Consider the following 25,695-nt stretch of genomic DNA (forward strand, 5'->3'; position numbering starts at 1 on the left):
TCGAAGAGTTTGAAATTTAATTAATTTCTGCAACTCGTGTTGTATTTTACTTTGTCACTATTAGAATAATTGGTAAAATAATTTTTATCAACTTTTTTCCCTTAACCAAAGTTCTATTATTGCACACAATTTGCTTGTACAGTTAGCACTTAGGTTTTATCTTTAAGATGATGCTTCCTCTTCTCTAGTGTTGATGAAAATTCAGAAGTTCTTGAAGTAGGGAGGTGATATGGCTCCTCATTGTATGAGGTAACTGATTAGGTAATTTACAGGTGAAAATTTAGAACAAAAAGAGGAACTCCTTCCTTTAACATGACTGCTTCCACTGGTAAAGGCTGGTGAAGTTGCAACTCTTAAAAGTAAAGAATAGTGGAGATCTGACAATTTGTTTAGTATCATACATGGAAGTAGATTAAGAATTCCCTGCTCAAGACCCTTACCTTCTTTTGGACCTTGAAAAAACAGTTAATATGTATTTAAACCGTCAATCGAAACGGGACCTAGGTATCTCAGTTACTGCACGAACCGTGTACATGTAGAAGACAGAAGAACCAAGTGCATATTTTGTGTCCTCCTCTGCGAAGGCTAATAATTTTCTCTATATTTGATTCATTATCTAATAGCTTGATATACGACCATCAGTTTTTTGTTTTTTAACCGTAAAGACCTGGTAGTCTTCTGCTTAATATTTGCCTCCAATTGTCAGTCGTGAAATGCGAATTATCATATTATGTTCTTCAAGATAGGAGCTAAATCAGTTTATGTGATGTTAACACTGACCTGATTGATTTTAATGCCTTCACTTACAGTGCCAATATCTCACTCTAATGAATTTGTACGGATCCGTCATCCTGAGTATCTTGGTATCCTTTCTATTTAGTCTCAGGTCCATGAGAACTGCCTTGGTTCTCAGAAAAAATGACATTGTGTTCTAAAGTATTGAAAGTGATTGTTGAGTATTGAATTTCACCTCCTCCATAAATAATCTAGCGGAATGGACAAGAAATTTAGCATTACCATTTAAGAAAGGAAATTGGTTTGAAACATATCAAAAGAAAAATGCCAGATTCCATTTGCCCCGTCAAATGTATTAAGGGAAAGGGTCAAAAATGCCCCTCTATTTTGAAAAAAAAGTTAAAAATATTCTCCGTTATAAATTTGAATAAAAAATACTCCTTCCGTCATTATAGTAACCCATATACGTCTTTTATTTAGTTGTGTCAGATTTAAAAATGAAATTGAATTATGTTAGGAATTTCCATTGAAACAGAGATATATTTGAAATTTTAACCCAAATTTGTAACGGAGAATATAACCCTGTTCTCAAAGTAAAGGGGCATTTTTGACCCTTTTCCCAATGTATAAACCCGAATAGCACACTCAGAGAAGACACACTCAAAGTAATTATAGTTATTTCAAGGAACCCCCACCAGGGGAAAGAACTGAAATATGGGAACAAAGGAATGCACAAATTTCTATATTATACATTTGTTTGGTTACACGATCATAATAAAAGCTAGAGAATACTCACTCAAATGTTCTAACCATAATCATAGCCGATCTTTTACCAAACAACGTTTAGAGTTTACTGAATGCCAAACTCAGAAGCATGCAATTCTTGACTAAATAAACTATATAGATCTGACTAGCTGCAAAAAAGAATCCGACGATGAAATCTGAACCTAGAATCTCTCTCCAAAACGGAAGAATATTGCCCCAGTACCAGAATTGTGGTCAACAGCATATTCTGCTCGTATTAAACCTAGTTTCACACCAACACCATATGAGGAGCCATGACCCATCCTCCTATAGACCTCTGTTGGGTTTCCTTTGACATCTTTTGAACTCCCGAGATCATTTCCATGTTCTGCAAATGCATAAACATGGGTGTTTCTAACAGGTATCCGCAGCTCGGCAGCCAACTGGAGGAAGCATTGCAACCATTACATCAGATAAAAGACATTTATTGGACATAAATTTTGCAGCAAAAACCGAGAGAAAAAAGTACCCATCATAACTGATAACTTTGATAGAAGAAACCAAACATACCTCAACAATATTTCTAGCTGCACCTATCTCTCCCATATTGTAGCCCCTAACTGAATAAGGTCCCCCAAGTGTGAAAGCATCATAACTGGGAAGATCTCCGACACATCCACCGTAGTGGCCATGGAGGACTAGCACAGGTGGTGGAGCCTTACCAGCACCTTCTTCTACTTCCTTTAACTGGACAAATCGTGTCATTGTCAGCTGGTGGCGGTTAAAGAAGGGGAACTTACTGCCAACTCCAAGTCCTTGATCGACCTGTAACACAATATTAAACAACTATATTAGAATCCATAAAAGAAATGTAAGCAGAAATTAGATCAGATCCAAGACGCAATTCATATCTCATGTGCTCTTCAGCATGTATGAGGGAATTTGTCAGATTAGAGTCAATTATTAAATGTTGAGCACTTGCTTCAGGAGGAACATATGAAATGACTTCCCTGATGAAAGCAATATAAGACCAGTAGTCAATATAGCATTTTTCCTTAAGAAAGCCCAAAAGCTACTCGAAACTTCGATTTGCAAAAGAAACTCAATGAGAGAAGACCAAAGGAAAACAAAAGCTAATCTCACCTGGAAAACATTCCTCTCACCAACTATTGTCCCATTTATGAACTTGGTGTTATCGCGTGTGATGTTAGCTTGTAAAAATGCCATACGGTCAATGCCAGTTTCACTAAGCGTAGTGGGAGGTCCATCTGCACTAATTCCACCACTTGGTAATACCCTCTGTCCACGAGAAGAAATGTGGCTGCTTTCATCACGTGTTGTTATTTCTTCCATCACAAGTCCATAAGTGAATTTACTCTGACGAGTGAAATTCTGCAGAAAAAAATATGGTTAAAAGAATTGAAAGGGTAATTAGTACACTATCTATGTGAAATTCTAATCAGTCCCAAACGAGTAATTCCACCAATCCACTTCAACTCAATTTTCTCGGAGATAGTACAAATATTCAGCTAGTAATCAAAACAGACAGCTCAACAATGTCCTATCAATACAGACTTTCATACTTTAAACACCTAGGCGAGAGATCCTTTTCTTTGGCTATTGAATTATATTATTTAATTATTAACCACCACATGCACAAAGGTTCTCTACAAGCAGACAAACACTTCATAATGGATATCTGTTGGCCAGATACATCACAGTAATAGCAGTGTTGGAATACAGCATACCTCAGTAATGTTGGCTTTAACACCAGCGCGATCAACCCATATAGGGGGGACTTCATCTACTCCAGGCCCCCCAGTAAAGACAGGACTCAACTTTCTGCTGTTGAAGCAGCTAGTACGGAGTGTGCGGTTTCGAGGATTATAAACACCGTCTAAATAAGGATGAACATACTCCAACTTAAATGCAAGATCATCCTGTAAAAAGATTAAGCAGGGATAATTACTAACGTGTAAGGCACTGGAAAAAGGACAGCAGAACACAACCAAGAAGCATCAGCAATGAAAACATAAAGGAACAATCACCTGAGGATTGAGGAAGTTACTGGTAGTAACTGAACCAAGAACTGAGCGATTGAGCCCGTAAAGATTCCGATGCTCAAAGGAAACAGTTCCACCAGGTTGAATTGAAGCCTGAATGCCATGATACAGAAAAGGAAGGCACTTAGCATTGGGCTAACAGTTATAATCCATATCAAAACTGTGCAGTTGAGATGTTTAATGGTGTACCAATGTGGGGCGACCTCCACGTCCTGGGACAATGCTCCATTCAGTACTGACTTCAGCTGACTTCTGTTCCAATTCCTTGAGCTTAATTTCAACAATTATCCCTCCCTCATTCTTTTCATCGGGGCGAGGGTTGACTTCAATATTCGAGAACAGAGCTAGAGAGTTTATATTTCTCAAGGCTTGTTTTCCAGCTTCAATGTTGAAAACTTGCCCTTGACGAAGCTACAGTATCACACGTTATTACAGCCATGTTAATCCCAAATTGCAGACTTCAGTGCATAACAGCACAAGAAGACTAAAATGAAGTATACACGCAAAAATACAACACTTAAGAGTGCATTTCGAAAGAAATTTTGATAAGCAGAATCAGTTTAGTCCAATTCTGTAGTACCAAATAAGAACCAAAAGATAGAGGAGCACTAAACATGCTACAGACCAGCAAGAAATATGAGATTCAATAGAATACTCAAATAATCAACCTCTACCAGAAGTTCAATCAAAAACTAAAACGATCAAGCAAGAACTTATTGTAGTGCCTCCATCAGCAGAATAGCAATATAGCTCTTTAAGTAACAACTATGACTATACACTCATCGAAATTTATGCTTATTAGTGAATCTCCCAAAAAGATTCAAATCAATCTAATAAAGGAAAGCCAATGATTCGAAAGCATAAAATGCATAACTCTCATTCAGCTCCTGTATGCAGTTAAACAGTCATTTCTTTTATAAATACAATGATGGTAATCAAAAAAAAAAAAAAAAAACATGAAAACCAAATATCGCAGCATTTCAGAAAGACACGACTTTGTTTCCTTTTAACCAAGTTCATTGCATTAAAGAAAGAAAAATCCTTGGTATCATTCATTTTCTGGCTTACCTGCCTAGGCATTTCTCTGCGAACAACCGGATACTGAGTGTTACCTTCACAAACATTGCCCAACTTATCCTGAAACTGAATAACCATTTGAGTAATATCCCCTTCCACCACTTCACAAACCACTTCCTTAGTATTCAAATTCCCAAAATTCACTACTTGAGCACACGCGTACCCGTTATCATGATACCATTGCTGCACTTTATCCCTAATCTTCTGCAACAACCTAGCACTAACCGCCCCATGTTCCTTCAACATCGCCAAAATCTCCCTTTGCACCGATACAGGCAACAAACACGGCCTAGACCTTTCAATCCTTCTCCTATAATCCTTTTCTTGGCTCCTAAAATACTCAAGTTTCTCCTTTTCCGTCATATCTGCATCCATTTCTATGGGTTTCGATTGTGGCATTAACCCCACATTAATACACCTAAACTTATCAGCTGATTGCCATGTACTTTCCAAAAACGATATAGTAACACTAACTGTCCCATCAGGGTTAGTTTTCGCATCAAGATCAACCTTTTCGAACATTCCACTTGTTGCTAGGGTTTCCAACTCTTTTGTAAGCTGTGCTTTGGTGTAAACTCCACCTGGCCTTAAAGACAACATTTCAAAGAAGGAATCTTCAGTTCCAACCGTTGACTTACGACGCCGGTCAAAGAAAAGGATATCGGAAACTTTGTACTTCTTAAATCCACTTAGTTTGTTTAATTGTACAACAATATTCGCCGGTAAACCATGTGAATCCCATTCAGGTGATTCATCTTCCCCGGCAATAGCTGCCGGTGAGAAAATCCTCGACCAGAAGTCATCTCCGCCGCCGTCACCGCCGCCGCCGGAACCACCAATTCCCCCGCCGTTGCCACCGCCGGAGCCGGTGAGGAGAGTGTTACACACGCCGGCGGAGAGCGCGTAGAGGCCGACAGTAACGGCGGTTGTGGTTTTGATGACATTGCGGAGATGTTTTGAGGACAAAATGGTAATTTTATCGCGGGGTTTAGGGTTTTGGGAAGAGGAAAATGTAGGGAGTTTGGATTTGATTGTACGGGGAGCAGTAGTGGTGGTACTTGTGCGGTGAGAACGGTTAACGGAAATAGCTGCGAGACCAGGAGCGGCGATGGACGCCATTGTAGGGGATAGAAAATGGGAGAGTGAAGAAATCGAGGTGGTAACTTTTCGACACTCTGAAAGAAGGGTAGTGAGTGAAGTGTGGGATGATATTTCAGGTTGGATCCTGATTAAGCTATTGGGTGGGCTTTTAGAGGCCAGTCAATGTGCATCGTGGACTGCCAACTACAATTTTGAAATTTCGAGGCCCATCAGAAAATGACAGGCTTTTACATCGGTCCTTGTACATAGTAGTACTACACACGGAAATGAAAGCTCGACTAACATGTTCAATACTCCCTCCTGTCAAAATAATTGATGTATTAATCTTTGAAGAAGGTATTTCATTCTTTTTTTTTTTTAATTTATGGCAAAAGATATAAATTGTCCCCAAAAGTTATTTGCACATTTATATTATATAGGCGACCTATTACACACCTGAATATCTTAAAAATGAATTTATTTACCTCTGCAAACTGATGACCAGTTGCACAATGAGGAGTGTAATACACTCGCCCGCCATGTCAGCACCACGTCAGCGCCATCAGATTTCTTTTAAATTTTAAATTCTTTTTATTTTCTTTTATTTAAATTCTTTTTTCTTTATTGTAAAATATAAATAACCCCTCAACACCCTCACCCCTTCTTCCTCATCTTCTCCATCACGAACCCCTCAACCACCACCCCATTACTAATATCATCCAAATCTCTTTTAAAAATCCATTTGAAGGGCAGTTCGTGCAATTTCAATTTCTCCAGTCCATTTGAAGGGCAGTTCGTGCAATTTCTTCATTGTTTAACAACAATGAAGAAAAATTATCCAATCCATTTGAAGGACAGTTCGTGCAATTTCTTCATTGTTGTTAAACAATGAAGAAAATTTATCCAGTCCATTTGAAGGGCAATTTGTGCAATTTCTTCATTAGTTATAGACTGTAGTGTTGCAATTTAAACTGTAATTCCTCCATCTCATATTAGTTGTCCACATTACTAAAAGTATTCGTCACAAAATACTTATTCATTTACAAAACTAAGATAGAATTAATTAAAGTTTTCCTATTTTAACCTTACCATTAATTGTTTTTTAAAGTAACCAATATTAATTAGGGTACAATCTATTGGAGAGAGATAAGGGTAATGTCGTAAAAGTACAGTTTTATTTATGTATTCTTAAAAAGCGTGTAAAAGAAAAAGTAGACAAGTAATATGAGACGGAAGAAGTAGTCATTTTGTTATTCAACTATTTTTGCAAGATAATCAATTTGTTTTACATTACTATATTAGAAAATAGTATAAAACTCAAAGAGTGTGTATTCAACATTCTCTGTTACAAAAATTATTTAAAAAAATAAATGGCACAATATCTCTTACTACATATCTACTGGTTTTTAACTTTTTATAAAATGTTCCAGTAATCAAAGACCACTTAATCTAGGAAGCATTTGATGTTTTTGTAAGAAAATATTTGCCGTATCTATTCTCATTCATTCCATAGGTTAATATACATCATGTACAACATAATTGTAGGCTACAAATTAGGAACTAATTGACTAATGAATTCTAACATATGCTATCCTAAAATAGAAGATTACAAAATATATTTGACTAAATATTTACATAATCTAACACACCCCCGCAGTCGAAGCGTTAGGTTTACGAACGGTTAGACTGTCCCGAAAATCATCAAATAGTACGCGCGGAAGACCTTTGGTGAAGATGTCGGCAATCTGATAACGGGGGAACATGTAGGACACGAACCTCTCCAAGTCTAACCTTTTCACGAACAAAGTGAATGTCCATTTCAATATGCTTTGTACGTTGGTGTTGTACCAGATTTCCAGACAAATAAATGGCACTCACATTGTCACAATAGACCAAAGTTGCTTTACGAATAGGACAATTGAGTTCAAGCAACAGATTACGAATCCAACAAGATTCAGAGACAACATTAGCAACTCCTCTGTACTCAGCTTCAGCACTAGACTTAGATAGAGTAGGTTGGCGCTTGGAAGACCAAGAAATCAAGTTATCCCCAAAATATACACAATAACCCGATATGGAGCGTCGAGTGTCTGGACATCCTCCCCAATCAGCATATGTATATGATAGTAGTGGCTGTAGAGAGGTTTTGTATAAATGTGTACTAAAGTCAATCGTACCTCGAATGTAACACAAAATGCGTCTTAATGCTTCCATATGCTGGACTTTGGGATCATGCATAAACAAGCAAACCTGTTGGACGGCGTATGATATGTCTGGCCGAGTAAATGTCAAGTATTGCAAAGCACCTGTTAGACGACGATACCTCGTAGGATCCTCATACGGGGCGCTTGAAGTAGCACTGAGTTTGCCTTATGTGTCAACTGGAGTGGGGCAAGGCTTACATTGTGACATGCCTGCCCTGTCAAGAATATCCTCTGCATAAGAACTCTGAGACATGAATAGGCTATTTTGTCCCGGGAGACGGCAATCCCCAAAAAATAGCTCAATGGACCCAAGTCTTTCATTGCAAATTCCGTAGCTAACTTGGACATAATACCGAGTCTGAGAGAGTCTGAAGATGCAGTTAGAATAATATCATCCACATATAACAAAATGTAAGCAGTATCCTTTCCACGACAATAAGTGAAGAGAGAGTTGTCAGATGTACTATGCGAGAAACCAATGGTTGCCACATATTCAGCAAAACGCTGATACCATGCCCGTGGTGCCTGTTTCAAGCCATAAAGAGACTTACGCAAGAGACAAACATGATCAGGACGAGCCGGATCCCGGAATCCCAGAGGCTGATACATATAGACGGTCTTATTCAAATTGCCATGTAAGAAGGCATTCTTTACATCAAGTTGGTGAATGGGCCAAGAGTGAGATAAAGCAATAATAAGAACCACACGGATAGTTGCCGGCTTGACCACCGGACTGAAAGTCTCGTCACAATCACACCTTCCCGTTGAGACCTGCCATCACCTACAAGACGGGCTTTATGCCACTCAAAAGAACCATCAGATTTCTTTTTATGCCGAAAAATCCATAAAGACCGAATAATATTAGCATTTGGAGGACGAGGGACTAACTCCCAAGCCTTACTATCAATAAGAGCATTATATTCATCTTGCATAGCATTTTTCCAATTCAGGTCATTAAGGGCACCAACGGGATTCCGGGGAATAGGGGAGATGGAATTGTTGGTGGCACTTAAGGCTTGATTATGGTATTTCAAGTTCAGCTTAAATATCCTATGTTGACTACGTGTAGTCATGCGAGGAACGGGTGGGGGGCTGGTAGGGATGGGGCTGCTGCCGTGCTGGGACAGCGAGGGAGAGAGAGGGGCTGACAGTGGCAGGACTGCCGGTTGGGCCGCGCTAGGAGGATGAAGGAGCTGGGGCTGTGGGAGTGCCCTGCTGGGCAGTCGACGAGGAAGGAGAGGAGGTGGGCGAGCTCGGGTATTGGGTTGCAGGAGAGGGAAGGGGCCGCATTTGCGGAGCAGTGGCCTGGTCATGCAACAAATGTATTCTCAATGGGGAATTATCATTACCCAAAAACTCATATGAGGTAGGAGATGGAGTATTTATTTGTGAAAATGGAAAGGAACTTTCATCAAACCACACATGCCGGGCTATGATTATTTTTCGGCTCGATAAATCATAACATTTGTACCCCCGATGATTGGAAGGATATCCTAGGAAAACACACGGAGTGGACCTAGATTGTAGCTTATGAATTTGTGTGAAGGGAAAGAGAGGAAAGCATAGACAGCCAAAGACTTGGAGATGAGAGTATGATGGATTCTTTTGATAAAGAATCTGAGTGGGTGTCTTATATGCTAAGATTTTAGAAGGGAGAATATTGTGTAGGTTCGTGGCCATGGCCAAGACGTGATGCCAATAGGAGGGGGGCATAGATGCATGGGCAAGGAGTGTACGAACAATATTATTGATGGATTTAATTTTCCGTTCCGCCTTACCATTTTGGGGGGAAGTGTGGGGACAAGAAAATCGGAAAAACATCCTGTTTTGTTCACAAAATTTATGAAAAGGACCATTATCAAATTCACGCCCGTTGTCACATTGAAAAGTTTTGATTTCTTTTCCAAACCGAGTGCGAATGAAAATCCGGAAAGACAAGAAACAATCATAAACTTGGGACTTTGTTTTGATGGGAAAAGTCCAAAGAAAATTAGTGTAATTGTCAAGAAATAAAACATAATATATGTGACCAGAAGAGCTAAGAACAGGTGAAGTCCATAAATCACTGTGAACAATGTCAAAGGGCATAGTAGTAGTTGAAAGAGAGTCATAAAAAGGCATTTTAATTAATTTCCCCAGAGGGCAAGAATGACAAACATTGTTTCGAGCCTTATTACATTCGATCAAATTACTACTACGTAAAGAACTAAGAATGACATCCCCTCGATGACCTAAACGGAAGTGCCAGATATGAGGAGAGATGACAGTAAAAGCAGATGGTGCGGAAGACGAGATGGCTCGATAATTTTTGAAGAATGGATAAAGATCACCTGAACTCTCACATCTCATGAGTTTGCTCCCCGTCCGTAAATCCTTCACAGAAAAGCCAAAAGGATCAAATTCAACAGAAACCATATTATCGATAGTAAATTTACGAACGGAAATAAGGTTTTTGATGAGTTTAGGTGCATGTAAAACATTTTTCAGGTTTAGGGAGGGATTTACTTGAAGGGAAGTATGACCATAACCACGAATCAGAATCATGTTACCATTACCAACAACAATGCCATTGTTTTTGCTCAATTGATAGTAAGATGAGAGAGTACCTTGGGAGTTGGTCATGTGAGATGTGGCTCCAGTGTCCATGTACCAATTGTTGTCATTGGGCGGATTCAAGGACATTGTATGCATAGCCTGATCAATATCTGTGGGCGCATACCTACCATGTGATGACGGGGCTGCCGAATAGAACGACTGGGGAGGACGAGCACCGAGAATGCCCTGCTGTGACTGGGCTGGGCATGGCTGCTGCTGCCACCCTGTGGTGGGGTAGGGGCACGGTGGGGTGGCCCATGGCTGAGGCTCCCAAGCAGCCCAAGGGGGGTAAAACCATGACTAGGCAGCGACCCCTTGGTTCTGCGACGCGGCGGGTAGGTTGGCCTGGGCGTTGTTCCGGCTGCCCCCGCCGCTGCTCTGCCCGTTTCCTGCGCCACCACGGTTGTTCTTCTTTCCACGATTGTGAGAATTTCCTCGATTATTGAAGGTATTTTCAGAATTGTTGGACTGCCCAATACCAGAGAAATTATGAGGATTAATGTTATGGGAAACGAGAGCAGCATTTGACCCGGAGTCGTGAATGGCGTCCTTGCCATGGCTGTCTTCCTCAAGTTCGAGCATCGACCGGACAACGTCAAAGGATGGGAGAGGAGTACGGTGTTGCACCGTAGTTCGAAAAGTCTTATATTGTTCCGACAACCCACGCAGAAGACGGAGCACAAGTCGTTCGTCGGAGACTTTGTGACCGACGTTGGCGAGATTGTTTGCAAGAACCTTGAGCCTGGTGCAGTATGCTTTCACATTTGGAAAATCCACCAATTTGGTGTTGGTGAATTTTGCATCAAGAGCAAGAGCCCTAGCCGATTTGTTGTCCTGAAAGAGATGAACAAGGCGATTCCAAGCCTCGGCTGCGGTGTCCTCTTAATGAATGATCGTGTTGAGAAGATCATTCGATATCGTCCCATATATCCATTGGCGAACAATGTCATCTAGCCGTTCCCATAGAGCCTTTGTAGCAATTTTTTCGGCTGCGGTTGCCTGGGATGGCACGGTGGGGGAGGCAGGAGGTACTATGTGGTCGATCACCAAGTTTGCTCGGCAATGGAGCTTGAAGAGGGTAGCCTAGTTATTGTATTGGCTTCCTTCATAATCAAGAACAATAGGAATGCATGATTTGGTATTGGTGACTGTAGTCGCAGGATGCAACTTGTACGTGTCAGCCATGGAGAAGAGAAGGAGGAAGGGATGAAGAGGAGAAAACAATAGGGGCGGCGGCTGCTAGGGTTCGGCCGCTAGGGTTTTGGGAGGCCGCTAGGGTTTTTGGAGAGACCTAGTCTGATACCATGTAAGAAAATATTTATCGTGTCTATTCTCATTCATTCCATAGGTTAATATATACATCATGTACAACATAATTGTAGGCTACAAATTAGGAACTAATTTAACTAATGAAATCTAACATATGCTATCCTAAAATAGAAGATTACAAAATATATTTGACTAAATATTTACATAATCTAACAGTTTTAAGAGTCAACAATAATATAATAAATCTAAAATGATTGTTTTTGTTAGTTAAATAATGAAACTGTTTCTTGTCATGTGGTTTTGACTCTAAACACGATGCTTGGACATAACTTGCCCCATGACATGAGGCTAACATACAGGAAATTAGTTGCTCTGAAGACAAGGTCAAGTCCGATTTCAAATCAAGAAATTTTTAAAATATTTTTGCATCTTAATCTATTGCCATTTGTAAATTAGCAACAAACACTTCGATCAAATAACACCAATTGGCTTTTAATTTCCAACCAGAGGAACCCGCAAACCATGCTTTAGCTATCATTGAATTAGTTCTTAAATTTTCTCATTTGTACGAAAAGGTGAAGAAAATTCTCAGACAAACTGACAGACATATGAACAGATAAGTGATATAAGGTTTCAAGGCAAGAAAAAGACACAAATGGCTCAACTTGATCCTGCACAAAAAAATTCACAGACATCCAAAAGTACTCTCCAGTCCAACTCACCAACTTTTGGACAGCTTTTACAAGGTTAATTCTCTAAAGAACACAAGCAAGTTGAGGTTTGATTGCAATTTTTGTTATTTCTATATTTAGTAGATTATTAATTAATACTGAATTTGATTAGGAAATGAAAGGGGTTGGGCAACAAGTACATCCCCAACAGCTTATTATGACCAAGAAGAATATACACCAACACATGGCAAGAAATCAGTTATCTCCAAAGTGAAAGAAAAGGCAAAGAAACTCAAACACTCTTTAAGTGGCAAGAAGAACCGGCATGAAAATGATGTCCATGATGATAACAGCACACCTTCATGGGGTGTTACCTTGGAGGACGATGATGATGATGAAGATGGAGATCCTGAATATCTTGGCGCTCCAAGTAATTTTTTCTGACATTACTCGATCACTATTTCTATCTTTAATAAGTATAAAATTAAGAACAACTTGACTATTGATACGACGAATTGGAATTGAGTAAGTATATTAGATTTTTGTTTCCCTTTTCTTATTAAATTTAGTTGCTCCAATATATTTTCCAAATCATATGTATATTACTATGTTGCTTCTATAGCTCTTGCTTTTGTGTTTAGTGTATGAATCAGAACTGGCACCTGAGCCGTTGAAAGAGGCTGCACGACAACATCCACGAGCAGATCCCGTGCTATCCGAGAAACATGTTCTTCCCAACAATATCAAAAGCGATCTGGTTATTGAACACGATGATAATTCCGAGAAATTCCCTGATAGCCCCAGTAAAACCATAACAGAAACTGTCACAGAGAAACTTGCACCAGCTTATGCTGCAGTATCTGACGCAACACACGCTATTGCTACTAAGATCTCAAACCTCACTCTAACAAACACCGATAACAAAGAACCTGAGATCCAAAACGTGCCAAAAACTGGTCAATTTGCTGATGAGAGTAATGTGAATAAGTTGGGAGAAAATGTAGAGCAAAATGCTAGTGCTCTTACCAGCCCAACACAAAAATGGGACAAAGGTGTTTCAGTGAAGGAGTATTTTGTTGAAAAGTTTGAGCCTGGTGAAGGTGAAAGATCACTTTCACAGATCATTACTGAGGCTATGAGCCCTAGGCAAGCAGCTTCCGACGATATAGGTAATCTCGAATAGTTTTGTCTGCATTTTTCTCCAAATCAGATACGGCCAATATTCGACACTAATAGCCTATTTGGTCCAGCTTCCAACATTCGTTTTTTTTTTTTTTTTTTTGAAAAACGCTTTTTGTCTGAAGTGCTTTTCAAAAAAGTATTTTTGGAGAGTAACAGTTTGTGTTTGGTTAATCAATTTGAAAAACACTTCTGCCAAATGCCAATATTCGTCAATGTCCCAAAAGTGCTTCTGGGGAAAAAATACTTTCTTTGAGATTCTGAAAAACAGTTTCTGCAACTACTCAAAACGCTTGTTTTTCCGTAAAAGCTTGGTCAAATACCTCAATGTTTTACAATAAACAATTTTGACTTCTCAAAAGCTTGGTCAAACAAGTTATAAGGCCGTTTTCACACTTTAAAAGCATTTCACTGATCTGTTTTTGCCCTGTTTTTTGTCAACCAGGTATAGTGGAGAAGATGAAGGGAGCAGTAACATCGCTTATTCGGTCTGATGAATCCCCCAAAACACCAAATAATAGCATCAAATCATCAGCTTCCAACAATCCCATTTCTACAAGTGCCTTATTGTCTCCTAAGAGCACGATTATTTCCACTAATGATAATTTGCCCGAGGATAATCCCATTTCTATGCCTCATAAGAGTCCCATGTCTACTACTAATAATGAACCTGCATCATTAGCACAACTTCCTGAATTCCACAGTGCAAGATCATCACCACTCATTCCTATCTCCACCAGTGTTGATGAAGGTAATTGGCTATGCTTAATTACTAATTAATGTGCATGGATAAATTACTTTTTCTAATGGAGGATTTTTTAATTTATTTCAGTTGTTGAGGAGGAACAAAGCCATGGAAGAATTCTCCAACCAAACTGAAATGGGAAATGGTTACAGACAACTCCAAATAAAGAATCAATCTACTGATTCTAATTTGGTTTTGTGAATTAATAAGCAAAATAAAGAAAGAACATCTAGCATTTTGTTTTGATTTTGAGATATGCTGCTGTTATATCAGCAGCAAGTTCTAATTTGTACCTAGTCATTAAGAAAACTCTATAAGGAGTTTAGTAGTAGTAGTACATTTAGATGCTGGGATTAAGGATGGAAAAGCAGTAGCTGGCACAATGACATTAAACGTTGAGATGTATGTTAAAATGTGTGAAATAATATGTTACATTACAATAATACATTGTGGTAGATTCTTAAAATTGTCTTATGTTGCTAAATTTTGACGTCCTTTATTGAAGAATGTTCAAGAGAAGTATATTAATCAATCAACTGAGCCTCACAAATAGTTGTGTTAGTAATATAACTTTTTGTATCCTTTCCACTTTATTCAGGTTTCAATATTTAACGGATTTGTACTTACTCTCGGTAAAGTTTGAAAGACCAACATGAAAAGAAATGAATGGTCGCATCAACGGAAAATTTCTCTAAGAATATTTCATTGTTCATATATAAGACCATGTAAACATTCAGGGAATCAAACATAATAAAGAAGGGTCAAATGAATAAATGGATAGGACTATAACTCCAATCAAGTAAAAGAAAACAAAAAGCTAAAAGCTTTTGTTCTTAATTTGAATGATTTTTAACTTAATTTCAAAAGGTAAATTAATATTAGTGCATGATACATGAAGACTGGTTTCCTATAATAGCGAAATATTACTTGTAATAAGTACTGGCAAATAATAAAACTGCTTCGTGAAATCACACTTGTGAGATTTCACTGGGTATATTGGTATTGTTGCTTCGTGAAATCACGGAGGCAGTAAAATATCACTTTCATGGACAAAATATAAAAGTTGGTCCTTGATTAAAAATATTTTAGGCAGATACTTACCCAAAAAAAAAAAAACATTGTTTGCTTTTCAAAATAAAAGAAAAAAATACTTATGGCTTTTAGCAAAATGCTAATCCAACCATTTATAAATGATGCAATATGCAAACAAACCGGAGTATGAACAAGGAGTAACGACTTTTGTGTAATGTCCTGTTTTAAGTACCAAAACCCAAGCGAACCATTGAACTAGTTTGTACTACTTCCGGTAGATATTATTTATCTTTTTAAAAGGTTTTTTTTTTTTTTTGCTCTCTCGTTAAGAAAACCGTTTAATACATTAATTGTAAGCGTTTAGACTAGATTACCCTTTATATCTATGAGACTTTTAAATCATATATTAGATTAAGGATAAACTTGGAAAAAAAAGTAATTAAGACTTATAGGTTGTCTAATATAACACTTATTTTCGACCAAATTTAAAAGGCTAAAAAGCCATTTGAAATGAACCAAAACAGCAAAAGATAACAACAAATAGCCACGTAAGAGATGGAAGCTTGTGAATGTTCATTAATCATTAGAATAAAATGTCCGTTACATGTAACTGTTCCACATTTTTTTTACACTCATCTTTTAATATACATAAAAATCATAACCGTGGAAAGAAAAATAGAATCTTCTCAACCGACCCCATACTTTCCGCACCATAAAAGTACATTCTATTTTCCCCCTCTATTCTCGCTTCATTCTTAAACATATTTAGCTCCTCTTCATAGTTTTTTTCTCACTATGGTACCAAAGATTCAAGGAACCATTATTATCACTATCAGAGAATGGAAGAGGCCGAAAAAAAAGTGTCTTGTACGAGGTTGCAAAAGAAAGCACCTTCTTCTCTACAACTAGATAACAAAATGGATGTGGATGGTTTCAAAGTACCTTTCAATTTCATGGAAGAAGCTTCATCTCATTGTGCCATTCCTTTGTTATCTCCCCTTATTTTTCCTACAAAATCTCAAGATGAAAATGTAAAGTGTAATGATAACATTAATGGACCAGCCAAAAATATTATTCAGGGAAATGGCCCTTCGGAGAAGAGTGGTTGGCAACATCCTGCTTTAGGGACATATACAGAACCTTCGACGATTTTCGCCTTGTTTCAGTCACAATGCACTCTTGCCAATTCAGGGCGTTGAGGTTTATCCCTATGTTGCTCGTTCCCTCCACAAATGTTGTCGTAGACATACCTGACTATATTTTTTAAGAGGCCGAGCAAAGTAGGCTTGTTTTGTATAGGTGAATTAGATGTATTATTTTCCGAATTTGTGTGATTTTTTTCTTATGATATTAATAAGTCGAACCTTCGCTCTTACATTATAGTAAGAGGTTAAGGATCTGAGTAGTCTGTTTATTTGTTTTACACAATGTAACCATATTTTGTTATCTTCTTTGTATTTCATCTGATTTTTGATCCGATTGTTTTAAGGTACATAGGGTCTGTTTCTTGGCTTCCTAACTGCTTTGAGACAAATAGAGATAGCATTTGCTCCTCAATTTGTCATCAACAATAAAGTTTATCATGTTTAATGTTTTAGAATCCGAGAACCGAACTGGATGATACGGAAATGATCAGTTCTTGATGAAAAAATGCGAGTATTCATCTTATTACAGCATCCAATTTATTATGCAAATATGTTTTCGTCTGCTTTTTGCACCTGTGATGCAAATCAATCCTTCCGCAAGGATATTAATCATCCTCGATTTCAATATGTACGTCAAAGTCAAATGGAAAGCAAGGTTCAATAAAGCACTACCGGGTCAGGGTGGCTACACCGTGGAATACGATAAGAACTTATATGCCCTGGTATTTACACCAAACTATATCAATTTGTCATGCATTGTTTAATGATAAACTGAGAATAGAAGCAGCTAGCTATAGTTTAGAAATAATCGTATATGTAAAGATACACTGTTTATTCATTAGGTTGGTGAAAATATTGAGGCGTGAACTAACTTTTCAAGGTACGGATATCACAAGGCTAAAAGCTTGACCTGTCAGTTTTTTTTCTTTTTGTTTTCCGATTGATAGCAGAGCCTAGCACGGACGTGAAAAATTATACAAGGTTCAACAAACATGCATTTAAGGCAATAAACTATGTTGTCAATAGCTGAATGCAGCACATTAAGTTCATCGAGACCCAAAATTTCTACCACACCACTAGGAGCCATACTCAAAACTAAATTCTCATAAGCCACATGTTACAACACATTCACAGGTGAACACCTAACAAGCAAATTAGGAATTTATATTAACACGGCTGATCCAAGGAGCACAGAGTCATGGGAATTACCCAAATGGGTTTCATGAGCTCAGTTCAACTAAAATTACATAAACAAGAGAAAGAAAGTTTCCACTGGTATTAAATATCAACCAAGATGTTCCAAAAGCGCACAACACTTGAAATACACCCGGCCAACCAAAAAACGTATCCACCAAAGAGCATTAGGCAACTTAAGTCTCCTCGAGTTTTTACTTTCACTGAAATACCATCAACAAAATAAGTAATCAGCTAGATTGACTCCCCGATTTGAGCTCCTTACTGGCACATTAGATTTTCGTCCAACTGCCTCAGAAGTCAAACTCTCCAGTTGCCTGGACAAGTAACAATGACCAAATAGATCAACTCAAAGGAAGAGAAACAACAGTAACAAAAACAAGGGACCTATATAGCAAATAAAACAAAATGGAAATCAGAGAAAAAAAAAAGGTTTTTTCTAATAAGTAGAACAAAAGGTTCTAGAAATCCAACCTTATTGAAAAGAATATCTTTGTTATTTATGTGCATTATGCCATCCTTAAGATTGCATTTCCACCTGCTCTTTGTACGCGTCACCTACAGAAGGTTGTATCAAGTCAGCTTTTGTAGCACAAGTCAGACATTTCCATTTTTTGAGATAAAACAACCGATGGGGCCTACAAAATCTTCCCACTCAATACATTAACAGAAAGGGCATCTTAACCTTGTCAAACTGAGCCAGAACTAGATGTGCTGTGTTTAGATCCTCCCCTTGGTCCACATCATCCAAATCATCGTCGTCGTCTTCATTCAAGGGCTCATCATCATCATCATCAACTTCATCATTCTGAAGGACAGGAGCAGGAGTAGGCGCTTGCATATCTAAAGGATGCCAAAAAGATGTTGATGCAGCATCAGAATAAGGATAAATTATAGCCATAAAGATTATGCAGCTGAGAATAGATTACCATTTGGTGCTGGTGTGTTGACAATATTATAGTCTTCATTGACCACCCCTTGATAATAGATCTTCAAGTTGGGAGAAAACAAAGGTTACTAAAATACAATTCCAAAGCTGTTAGATTTCATGTTTCTCAAATAATACGAGGAAAAGAGGATAAAGAAGTTCTCATCCTCACTCCAGTAGAAGATCTAGAAAGCTTCCTCAAGCATATATGTTACAGGATAGGCACAATAAACCGATTGTATTTCTTATTCAACATTATGATTGCAGACAGGATTCAGAAACATATACACTAGGCTACACTTTCTATCTATTAGTTGATCATAGTTCAAAATTGAGGGCAGAATCTAGGAATGGATGTTATACTGACCAAACTACTAAGGTTAGGTGATATTTTTCAAAATAGTAGAAAAACAGCAGGTAATTGCTAGCGAAAAAGATGTGCGATCTCAGGAAAAAGAAAAATCGAATAGCATTAGTTTATTTAGTTACTCACTTCATCATATGCGTATAGCCAGGTTGACTTTTCACGTAGGTTAAGAGAGACAAGTTCCAATGATTTGTTATATTTGAGTATGTAATAAATATGTTAAAATAATCGAAGGAAGACATGGGTCAGGTATGAGATGTAACACCAAATTCTGACTATCATTTAATAATAGAATTGCTTCCTGATATAGTGGGCGTCACCCTTGAAGGGAAAAAGAGGTTCTCTTCCTGGTCAAACTAAACAGAAATTACGTCAACCATAATGGATCAGGGCATGCTGTTGTTAAACAAAATCAAAATTAGTTTCTTTCACCTTTTTATAAGTAAAACGAAAACAACATTAGTTTACATTGGCTTGAATTCTTCGATATAGAAAATTTTGGCCTTTAAGCAGAAGGGTCAGACAATTTGGATGGACAGAGACAATCAAAATTTAAATGAATTTGCTAGTGACTTGAGTGAGAATGTTAGACTATCTTTTTGTGAGCTTATTTAATGTCATAATAACTAAGGGTCTTCGCCAGCTCCAATCCAACTCAAGCATGCCTTCCTCCATAGGTAACTGACTATCCCATCAAAATACATGCGTATGTTACTTCATCAAAAGAAAAAATCATACATATGTTATCTGTGTCTCATTCAAATAAGCACTTTTTGATTAAGCACCGGGTGTCCGGATCTCTTTGAGCCCCGACTAATCCCGGGGGTGCACAGGCCCTCGGTAAGGAGTTTCCCGCAAGTGCACCACGGGTAATTCAGGGTTTTACCCCAGTCCGATGGCCCTCAGAAATTGTTTGCACCCAGTGGGTTTCGAACTTGAGACCTTGAAAGGGAGCACCCCAAGGCTCAAGCCAATTACCACCAGGCCAACCCCCTTTGTGGAGACTAAGTCAATACCATACTTAGATTTTGAATTATCTGGGTCACAATACCCTAGCTGACAAGGGAAGCTTCATTGGATTGTGGTAACAAGGGATGTCAGCTATTCATATGCATAACCATTTTCGGATGCACATGGGAAAATGTTCAAATAGATCATAACCCATCTATCCACAGGTGAGCAATGTAAGGAAGTCGCTAATCATTATGACAATCTTATTCTGCTAAGAGATCTATAACGTAAATTTTAATCATCTTGATCTATTGGAAGGTGATCTACAAAAGCACCTTTCAAAACTCAAAAAGCATCTGAAAATTCATTCTCAGAGTAAAAGGAAATTTTCAGGAAACCCCAAAGTTAAAATGCCACAACGGAAGCAAAAACAGATACATTGCACATGGATGAAGACTGCAATTAAAATAACACATGTGCGATCAACCAGGTAACTACGCCTTGAATAAATAGGACAAAAGGCATGATCTTTGCATAGAATGTGAATATGCCTTTCTGTGACTATGTAGAACTTTACATTGGCTGACTCATCAAAAGGAAGAACTTACATTGGGTGTAGAAAGCGCATCATCGTAAGAGTCCGGAATTGGACCGTCGAACTGAGGAATTCTATAAGAAGCAGCCTGGACAGGGGTGACCAACTCAAGCTCAATACTGCTGCCTTCACCAGTCTGTAAAGGACGAACCATGATCAAACACATACATCTTGTTCTTACTATAGGTTATTTGTAAAAACAGAAACATAATTCAAAACGGTGATCACCGGTTGGAGTGCATCTAATCAGACAAGTAGGGCACCACTACGTTAATCTTCTAATTATGAAATTCCATGCCAAGAGCTATATTTAACAATGTCGGCAACTCAACTCCCTTCTCCTTGGAGGAGTAAATTTCCAAGAAATGACTTGTGTTGTTGACCAAGCAGTGAGACAGATCGACCTACTTTCTCTTCCCAACCCAAAGCTAATCCAAACCAAAAGGAGCAGGAATGAAAAGCGGGGAAAAAAGAAGAGAGGTTTTCCTTCCATGGATATAAAGCATATTTCACCTAGTATTTTGAAATGGATGTGTGGTTATACAAGATTGGATATCATATTATACGGAGGATGCAAGTAGCATATCAAGGATAAAATGAGCAAATGACTTCTGTGATAGATTGAGCATGTCCTACGCAGCCCTCCATATGCACCAATTCTTAAGCGTGACGACATGATGATGAAGATGTTACAATGGGACAAGTTAAACCTAAAATCACACGGTAAAAAGTTCTCTCAAAAGACCTACAATTTGTTGAAATACACAATGAAAGCAATGGATAGATGTAGGCAATACTAATTAGTTGGGGTTAACGTTTAGTTGTGGCTACACTAACTAGAAACTTGCCAGCAGAGGGATTATGAAATTCAGAGAATCTCCCTTTTTTAAAACCCCTACCTCTCTCTCTCTATGACGTTGGTGTCCCGACCGGCTTATATGCACCTTAAAAATTCCACTAAATACCGGCTACCTCCCACCAATATAAATACCAGGTAACTCTATCCACCAAGGCTTAGGTAGATGGGTCTGCAAGATCAAAACTGGATGTGCAAGATTATATTTGCACATTTAAGATGGGCAAGATCAAAAGTTTTATCCATTAGGAAGACATCTGATATTTACACATTTAGGATTGTACACATGTTACATTGTTTAACGATTCAAGTCCAGATCTTACTGCCTGCATTTAAATAACCCACCCCCCTCCCCTCAAACAACTGCTCTCTCCAGATATAATTCTCATTTGATCACCAAGTCTTGTTTGCTAAAGTTAGCCAAGAGTTAATATCATCGATTTGATATATATAAGTATCAAATTCAGTGAATGAGCAAAGGCCCTGCCTTCATGTTGTCATATACTGTATCTGCAGCACCATCTTGTTGAGGTATGTATCCCCCATTATGATATTGAGATGCAAAATCTTCCCTTTTCCGCTTTCCAGAAGAATTCATAAAGAAGTCCTGCAATTTAGATAACATCAAGTCCGACACTGGATCAAAGAGTAACATGTTTTGTTAGAGGAAATATGTTTAAAGCCAAGAGAAAGGGAAACAATGGTACAGGACATTGACATGACCTATATATATAATATGAAGAGAGAGATTTGTTGCTTGAGTACACAAGAGGGTTGAAAATTGAGAGATTCACATCAAACTCAACTATTTCCTTCCTGGCATTTATACAAAATACTTAATTGCGTCCAACATAATGATGTAAACTCAAATCATGCAGACCTACCCCCTCCCCACCCTAAAGAACCTAAAAAATGTGTTCATGTGTTCAAAACACAGCAACATTCTGATATAAGCTTATGTATTAGGAAACAAAACATTTACTAATTAGCACCTTCTCATCAGGATGAAACCCTACAAAATTTATTTAAATGATCTCCAAATTACTAAATGTTGTTTTGAGACCATAAAGGCAATAAAACCAGGCAGATAAATAAATTCTGACCAAAAGTTTTTCACCCGATCTACAGCCAATAGTAGTTACTTACTATAGCTACATATGCCATGGGAGCCTTTTAAGAGAAGAGTGAAACGGGCTACATAAGAAGGGCTTCTGACTACCAAGATAAGTAACTGTACAAGTACTTACTAAATGTACAAAAACGTTAGTTTGGGAGTTTCCAGAGAGAGGAAGTATTATCTATAAACTATGAGAATGGCATGCTGAAACAAAGTGAACTACTTTGTTTCTAGTTGCTCTTGTTTGCACGTTTGCTTGTGAGGAAATTTTCCAGGTGCGACAATTAAAGATTAAAGTTAATAAAAATATATTTATGCGTGTGTGTATGTTTAACAGGAACAGCATGTCACACGATTTACAATAAAGACGATGTGTGGCCTTTCTTTCTTTAGCAAATATATAGAAGCATAATATTTCACCTGAGTCATGGGTTGCTGAGGAGCTCCGCGATCACCTTCTTCTCGGCCTTCAACATAAGCTGCACAGGAGGAAGGCGACTAATGCTTAATATACATAATGCATCAAAATGATTTGCTTCCATGGAATATATTTAAATATTTTGCTCACCAACATTAACATCAAGGGGAGGCCTTTGATTCAACCAAGGGGAGGGAGGCTGCTGCTCAAGAAAAAGCAAAATTTTTCAATACTATACTAATCTCGAAAGCAGAATACTAGCAGCAACAGAAAAATGGAAATGCCAACAAATCACCCTATTAGAAAAACTTAATGTTTCCATGCAGCCAACATAAATCCTAGACAACAGATGCAGATTCCGTTGTACAGAACACAATAAGGATAGTGGAACAACAACAACAAGGATAGTGAAAGCCTACCATAAATGGGCTAGGTCTCCCTGGACCGGCTTTCATCTCAGGTGCACCACCAGTATCATTTAAAGGAGAGTAATCACTAGGTGTAAAAGGAGTGCCACCTGTAGGAATATTATACATTGATGAGCTATCAGCTGTTCCAGGAACTGGTGTTTGGGCAGTTCCTGGGAGGGGTGTCTGCACTGTTCCAGGTAATGGTGTCTGGGCTGTTCCAGGCAAGGGAGTCTGCAATGGAGTCTGCAAGTGGAGAACATACATGTGTCAATTTAGCAACCTAGCTTACTTACTGCTCCCTCCGTTTCAATTTGTTTGTCTTACTTTCCTTTTAAATCCGTTTCAAAAAGAATGCCTTTTTCCTTTTTTGGCAACTCTTTAATTCCAACTTTCCACATGGCATGTTCAAGACCACGGGATGAAAAGACATTTTGGTACATTCCACATATCTTTAGCTTATGACCACAAGATTCACAAGTCTTCTTTACTTTCTTAAACTCCAAGCCAAATCAAAACCACAAATTGAAACGGAGGGAATAATAAAATTCTCTCAAACTGAATGACAAGAAGCAGGTACTCACGGGAGGAAACAGTATGTCTGCTGTCGGAGTTTCATACTCCTCAGTGCCTTCATAAGGCATATTAAGGTCATGAACCGGGGTTATTGGACCTCCGGGCGTCGCTTTGGGAGCTGAACTCCTCTCTATCGGACCCAATATCGCCCCAGCGTGCATCATCTTCGTCTCCCATAACTAAAATATTCACAGAAAACTACCAATCTTAAAACCCTTAATTTCACCTAAACTGGATCCATAACTATCAAAAAAAAAAAAAAGGAAAAAAAACAGGGTAATCAAATAAACCAACCAAAAACCCTAGAATAGCAACTAATTTGCATCCACTGAATTTAAACCTACAGATACAGAAAATTAACAATCTTAAAACCCTTAATTTCACCTAACTGGATCCATAACCATCAAAAAACAAGAGGAAAAAAAACAGGGTAATCAGATCAACCAACCAAAAAAACCCTAGAATAGTAACTAATTTCCAATCCACTAAATACAAACCCTAGAAACACATAAACATTCTCAAATCACATCATTAGATTGCTAACTATTGAAAAAAAAACAAGATTAACCAACCAAAACCCCCCTAGAATAGTAACTAATCTAAAATCCACTAAATTTAAACCCCATAAATCACATCATTAGATTACTAATTAATAAAAAAAAATCGATGGAAACATTACTCCTTGAAGCTCGTTGAGGGTTGCGTCTCCAGGCCCACCATTGTTCATAAACTCCTCACGGACCTTGCTAATAACATCCTCAATTACATGAATGTAAACATTACTTGTAGTAGAACTCGCCATTCCTCCAAACCTAGGTTTATAATGTTAATAAATCTAAGGAAATATTAACGTAATAAACGATCGTGCGAAACTAAACCCTAACCGATTGATAATACATGGGTGAAATTAGGGCCTAGGGTTTTCGAGTTTGTGAGGGAGAGAGATACAAAAGGATAGGGAACAGAGCGGAGGTGAAGAAGGAATAAAACATTGCTATATAAATAGGTTTGCATCCGTTTATATGTGGGTGTGAGTACACGTGGCGGTATCTAGTAGCTCCTAATTTGGGACAAAGAAATTTTATTTTATAACAATTGGGAGATTTTTTTCCAAGACATGGACATGGGTGGATCAGCTTTGGCGGCCCATAGCTGCCTCACCAATACTACTTTTCTCTTGACCTGAATATAATTTTTCTTTCTTCTAGTACTTTTTCTGTCATTAAAGCTTAAAATATATAAAAAGTACTGATACAAAAATATGATGCATAATAGGAATTTCTTTGAGAAGTATGATTTTATTAACAAGTTTAAGAGTAAGAATGCAAAAGATGGAAAATTGAGGGCTTTTGTTTATGTGACATATTGAATATTTGAGAAACTAAAGCAGATGGTAATAAAATAATCACTCTTTTTAAATTAAGATCAAAGTACAGCTAGGCTTTTTGAGATTGAGATGTAATTTTTATTATTTCTTTCATAATTTTTTAAAAATAGTATTCATTAAGTATTTATTTTTTTAGCAGATTGTTGAGTTCTATCATTGCCGTGAAGTTCATTCCATCCTTTCATTTAATTCACACACCAAATGAGTACCAATAGCTTTCATCCTATAAGTATCATATATTCGTGAATGTTACATGCTCGATCATTCAATATTGATAATTTTTTTGGTCACAAAATTTTATGAATTCACGTCCACCGTGAGAATTAAGCTTGTGACTCGATTTGTGTGATAGTTTGTATG

General features: G+C 37.9%; 3 protein-coding genes across 3 annotated transcripts; 1 reads left to right on the top strand and 2 right to left on the bottom strand.

Annotated features, from left to right (window-relative positions):
- Positions 1-1,464: 1,464 nt before the first annotated feature.
- Positions 1,465-5,828, bottom strand: LOC132605779 (protein TOC75-3, chloroplastic). The gene is made up of 7 exons (XM_060319012.1): positions 4,611-5,828; positions 3,732-3,953; positions 3,528-3,635; positions 3,228-3,419; positions 2,623-2,871; positions 2,050-2,304; positions 1,465-1,922 (listed from the first exon to the last, which is right to left on the bottom strand). The coding sequence occupies exons 1-7, from the start codon at positions 5,736-5,738 to the stop codon at positions 1,683-1,685; spliced, it is 2,394 nt and encodes a 797-aa protein (XP_060174995.1). The 5' UTR covers positions 5,739-5,828; the 3' UTR covers positions 1,465-1,682.
- A 6,470-nt stretch (positions 5,829-12,298) lies between these two features.
- LOC132626414 (uncharacterized) lies at positions 12,299-14,873 on the top strand. The gene is made up of 5 exons (XM_060341280.1): positions 12,299-12,513; positions 12,611-12,868; positions 13,080-13,607; positions 14,063-14,368; positions 14,450-14,873. The coding sequence occupies exons 1-5, from the start codon at positions 12,423-12,425 to the stop codon at positions 14,494-14,496; spliced, it is 1,230 nt and encodes a 409-aa protein (XP_060197263.1). The 5' UTR covers positions 12,299-12,422; the 3' UTR covers positions 14,497-14,873.
- A 2,809-nt stretch (positions 14,874-17,682) lies between these two features.
- LOC132605780 (transcription initiation factor IIA large subunit-like) lies at positions 17,683-24,900 on the bottom strand. Its single transcript, XM_060319016.1, has 12 exons — positions 24,827-24,900; positions 24,628-24,760; positions 23,957-24,127; positions 23,385-23,618; positions 23,116-23,167; positions 22,968-23,026; positions 21,918-22,037; positions 20,588-20,710; positions 18,663-18,723; positions 18,419-18,576; positions 18,208-18,291; positions 17,683-18,050 (listed from the first exon to the last, which is right to left on the bottom strand). The coding sequence occupies exons 2-12, from the start codon at positions 24,748-24,750 to the stop codon at positions 18,027-18,029; spliced, it is 1,209 nt and encodes a 402-aa protein (XP_060174999.1). The 5' UTR covers positions 24,751-24,760; positions 24,827-24,900; the 3' UTR covers positions 17,683-18,026.
- Positions 24,901-25,695: the final 795 nt, after the last annotated feature.

This window comes from Lycium barbarum, chromosome 1, assembly GCF_019175385.1.
Source record: "Lycium barbarum isolate Lr01 chromosome 1, ASM1917538v2, whole genome shotgun sequence".
Taxonomy (NCBI): Eukaryota; Viridiplantae; Streptophyta; class Magnoliopsida; order Solanales; family Solanaceae; genus Lycium; species Lycium barbarum.